Source organism: Daldinia childiae (assembly GCF_008694065.1).
Source record: "Daldinia childiae strain JS-1345 chromosome Unknown Scaffold4, whole genome shotgun sequence".
Lineage (NCBI taxonomy): Eukaryota > Fungi > Ascomycota > Sordariomycetes > Xylariales > Hypoxylaceae > Daldinia > Daldinia childiae.
The window spans coordinates 2,483,036-2,487,846 of record NW_022984645.1 but is presented as its reverse complement, the minus strand read 5'-3'; the positions used below and the strand labels follow the sequence as shown (position 1 = coordinate 2,487,846).

Sequence of the window (4,811 nt, the reverse complement as noted above, 5' to 3'; positions counted from 1 at the left end):
AGTATTAAGATTGATGCCATAATAAATCTAAGCTTTTATATTTATACCATATCTAAACGTTCTATTTTAAAAATATATTTGGTTATATAGTTATTGATATAATAAAGGGTATATTTCAATGTACTTTATACTTTTTGCGTGCCAAGTGGGTTAAGCCGCGTCACAGGTGGTTGACAGCTGTAACCAAGGCTGACAGGTGCTTGGTATGGACATAACTTTTGAAGGCGACTTCCGTATGCATGCCTGAAATATTGGAGATAGGACGTAGGTGGACCTACAGTGGACTTATCTGCACCTATCAGTCCTATCAGTGGGAACAGTATGTAAAAAGCTCAGGTCAGCACCCCGCGTTGCCTGGCAACCACAACCTATCATAACCTATCAAACTTAACCCTAAACCTTATTGATTCTACATGAGAACATTTGAAAGAACATTTGAAAGAAAAACGTTTCTATTATGGAGTAACCAACATAAGCCTAAATTATATATTCGTAATTACTAGTGATACCGCGGCATGATATCATTAGAAAAAGTCGCACCGCAAATATGTTAAAAGGTAAATTAGGGAATAGCAGCGAGGATGAATTCACAGAGGTAGACGTGGTCATCGGTCGGTATCATAAAGTACAAGGAAAGCCAGAGGCCGACAGAAAAAGTACACAGACGACAGCAAAGTCAAATGCAGCAGTGAAATCAACACCTCTTCGACGACGGAAGCTAGGCCAGGGTCAGGTTGTGGACGGATCCCTCTTAAAACCTTGGGGTGACATCGCAACTACCGAGGGAAAAGATACCCGGACGTCAAAATCAAGAAGCTCTCGTGCTCCTATTCAAAAAGCAAACACCAAATCAGATATATCATCCGGAGATGCATCAAATCCATTGCCAACCACGGCTCGGCAAACAGTTTCTCGTACGATCTGGTCTAGCACCAAGCCGGTTCTGTTGCCAAAAGAAAAGGAAATACTTAATCAAAGAAGCAGGCAGAAAGATGGGCATGAGGATAATGAGCAGGCTTCTCGGAAGCTAACCAAGAAATCAATACCTTCGGATGAGTCTGAAGAAGAATCAGATACAATACAGGAAATCATAGAGACAAGTGAAGAGGAAATTTCTGAGTTCGTCTCAATATCAGAGTCCGAATCAGATACGTGGAACTTAGACTCAGAACATTCCTTGACACCACCCACGCGGCGCTCAAGGAGTCCTACTACTCAATGGGGGAAGCCTCAGAGAACGTTGTTTAGAGACCCAGGCAAAAAGGCGGCACCCAACAACAAACAACCCAAGGCAACCATCGTCGACCCAGGCAAACATTCACCCAAACAAAGCGAGCCTAAGACAAATATTCTTGACTACTTCAAGCCATCCCAACCAGGAAACTTAGAAGATGATTTTCAGAAACTTCATATGTAAGCCACGCCAAAAGTAGTTGGCATCACTATCATGACGCAGACATTATTGGCCAATACTAACCGTCCTACTAGCTTCAACAAGGACTCCGATTCTGACGAGCCTTCAACTAAAGCAGTTAAAAAACCCGTGCTGGAGCCTACAACGCCCAAGAGGACACAGAAGACGCAGAAGACGCTGCTTGCGTCTCCCCTCAAGACACCTAGGATCCCCGCGTCGCCCTGGAAGCCCGAGCATAAGGAGTTCTGGGACCCAGAGGTGAACTTCGCCTGGATCGATGAGCATTCGCCGGAGAAGCCCGAGGCCGGTGTGTCCGAGGAGGTGACTAAGGTGAAGAAGCAGAATGCGCCGGGGACGGCTAAAGGCAAGCCCGGCACGAGTCCAGCGAAGCAGACCCGGGACGCGCGGCGTGCCTTCGACGCCTGCAAGGAGAACCTCGCACAAACTTTTCTCAGCGAATTGGACGAGCGCGTGACGAAGGGTCAGCTAGCACAGCTCACACGGGAAACGGGAGGCTTGCAGATTAAATGGTCCAATTCCCTGCTCACGACGGCTGGACGCGCGCACTGGAAAAGAACAGTGTCTACGGCGACACGGCATGCCAACGGTACTAGTAGTCCGGGCGCCACTGCGCGTCAACACAGTGCGTCTATAGAGCTAGCGTCCAAGGTTCTCGGCAACGAGGCGGACCTCTTGAACACAGTCGCGCACGAGTTCTGCCACTTGGCCGTATTCATGCTTGACGGACCCAACACTAACCCTAATGCCGAACGTGGTATGGGCGAGAAGAAAAAGAAAGCAGCAGCACACGGCCCCGAGTTCAAGGCCTGGGGCGCGCGGTGCGGAGCCATCTTCGGCGACCGCGGCATCCAGGTTACCACGAGGCATAGTTACGAGATTGAGTACAAGTACATCTGGCGCTGCGCGAACTGTGGCATCGAGGTTAAGAGACACTCAAAGAGCGTGGATACGGTGCGCAGCGGTGCGGTGGATGTCGTGGACTGGACAGCTGGTGCAGATTAAGCCTGTGCCGCGTGGTTCTGTTGCCGGCGCGAAAAGCACTCCGGATAATAGCATCGATGTCGGCGGGGCCGGGAGCGGGAAAGACAGTACCGCCGCCGTTACAACGATACCCAAGAAGAAGAGCGCATGGCAGGAGTTCATGACGAAAGAGACCCGCGTCCTGAGCCAGACGAACCCGGGACTACCGTTCAAAGAGCGGATGGCGCTTATATCGATGCGATGGAAGGAGCTGCAGAAAGAAGAGAAGCAGAAGCAGAAGCAGAAGGAGGGCGTACGAACAGTAAAGGAGCTGCAGGGTGCAGTCGAGGTCCTAAAGATCGACGATGATGATGATGATGACGACGACGACGATGAGCAATACAAACAATAACAGGGGGAGGAAGACAAGGCTTAGGGCACTAATGACATCTTCACGTAGCGCGGTGCTGAAGTGACACGTTACCTACCTACAGACCTGAGGGTGTGCGGCAGACGGGTATACGCCTGAGGGTTGTACGCGGACGGGTTCTAGCATGGCTGAATGTATCTACCTATCTATATGTCGATCGATCGTTTAGGATAGACGAGGTGGAATACACCCCCCCCCGGTATCATAGGTACATACCTAGGTAGAAAGGATAAGGGTATGTAGTAAAGTTGGCTGAGGGCCAGATTAACTGTCTGTCCCGAAGACTCAAATAAGAATGAGAATTTGAGAGTCTATCTAAACGTACACAATAAAGATATCTCGATAACCTCGTGATCATACGAACCTTGATACTCATAGTAATGTATATAGATTAGCATTCTACGTAGATAAATAGTAACAGTCACAGCTAAGACAGCCCTTAGGCAGTCCGTCTTCTTTGAAGCATCATCACGTCTATCTAATCCTAGTCTTAGGATAATTAGAATACTATCTAGGCTACATAACTCCCTAGGTACCGAACGCGAGATAAAAGTCCCTCCTTATCTGCCTAAAGCAATGATCATATGTCATATCCATATCCACTTCCACTTCCCTAACATTCCTACCGCCGAATATGCATGCTAGTCCCTCCTATCCATAAGTACTCGTTCGTGATTCGTATCAAAGCCGAAGCCCAGAGAGGCTGCGGGACATGGACAAACAAAGGAAATAGTGTCCCTTGAAACCCCCCCTAACCTAGCAAAGTCTCGTCATGCCCTTCCTTTCTTGTGATTCCTACTCTTTCTAATTTAAACCCGGCTAGTCGCATGACAACGCTATTTCTACATTCCCCATTGGAAATGTAGTATATCCCATCGCAAATCCCATTATTTCCCAATTCTTTCGCCGTTTAGACCTCGTTAAAGAGACCCCAGTCCTTAACTTTGAAAGTCTCCCAGATCTTAGCGGCGTAATCGACGGCGTCGCCGATGAGCTTGCCCTGCTTGCCGAGTTGGAGATCGACGTCGTCCTCGTCGTATTCGCCGCGGATATGCGGCACGTTGATAGTAATGAGCAGATCCGTCTTCTCGTTCTCTAGCCGTACTAGCGTCAAGATGATAGCCGTGAAGTCCGTCTTGCTGACCGGCCGCTGGGGCTTATCGTCCGTGGGCTTGTCGGCTTTTTGCGTCGTGTGTGTTGCGATCAGCGTATAAGCGGGGATTTCGTCGCTGTTCGGAGTGCGATGGCGCGTGTTAGTCTTCGAAGGGATCGTGGGGTGTTGGAAGGAAGGAAGAAACGAATGCGCAAAACTAGTTTTGGTATAATACGTACTCTAGGCGGGAGAACACAGTGGGCGTGGTATTCCAGACCTTGACATTCTCGAGGTCATCTCCTACAAGTTCCTCTAGGTGCGTAGTCAAGGCGCGACCGTCTATCTCGGCACCACTTCCCGGACCGCCAACGCGCTCATTGATATCGAAGATGATACTGGTGAAGCCATCTTTGTCGATATATGCTTCTTGATGGTCGGGAACTTGTCTTATAAGACTAATATACGAATAATCAGACGGTTAGCGTTGGAATATACTCGGGATATAAGAGAGTTATTTGCAAACGTACCTCACGTCGGCGAAGTTAGCTGGGAGGTCGCAAATGAGAGCTCCTCCATATAGCGGGGTACTCTTGAAAGTCGTCATTGTGGAAGTTGGAAGTAGGGTGTTGCGAAAGAAAGATTGAACTTGGATTTGAATATAGAATATAGAATAATTAGATGGGGAGATTAGAGTATGTTACTCGGATTTGGTGGGACATTAGCAATAGTTTAAATATTTGTTAAATCGTCCTTTCCGTGTACGATATGTATCGAACTGATCAATGGCAAGCTAGTTCTATTCCCTATGCCTTGTTGGACTGCGACTGCCTGCGTACATGCTGCATGGTACATGTGCTTGGTGGGGCAGCAGGATGGGCAGCAGATGATGTAAC

At 48.4% G+C, this 4,811-nt stretch overlaps 2 protein-coding genes across 2 annotated transcripts; one reads left to right on the top strand and one right to left on the bottom strand.

Annotated features, from left to right (window-relative positions):
- Positions 1 to 547: 547 nt before the first annotated feature.
- GL218_04984 (HMG box-containing protein C19G7.04) lies at positions 548 to 2,437 on the top strand (the record flags this gene model as incomplete). The annotated part of the gene is made up of 2 exons (XM_033581616.1): positions 548 to 1,413; positions 1,489 to 2,437. 2 exons carry the CDS (start codon positions 548 to 550, stop codon positions 2,435 to 2,437), a joined length of 1,815 nt encoding a protein of 604 aa, XP_033435882.1.
- A 1,298-nt stretch (positions 2,438 to 3,735) lies between these two features.
- Positions 3,736 to 4,522, bottom strand: GL218_04983 (putative ran guanine nucleotide release factor; the record flags this gene model as incomplete). Its single annotated transcript, XM_033581615.1, has 3 exons — positions 3,736 to 4,054; positions 4,158 to 4,373; positions 4,446 to 4,522. The coding sequence occupies 3 exons, from the start codon at positions 4,520 to 4,522 to the stop codon at positions 3,736 to 3,738; spliced, it is 612 nt and encodes a 203-aa protein (XP_033435880.1).
- Positions 4,523 to 4,811: the final 289 nt, after the last annotated feature.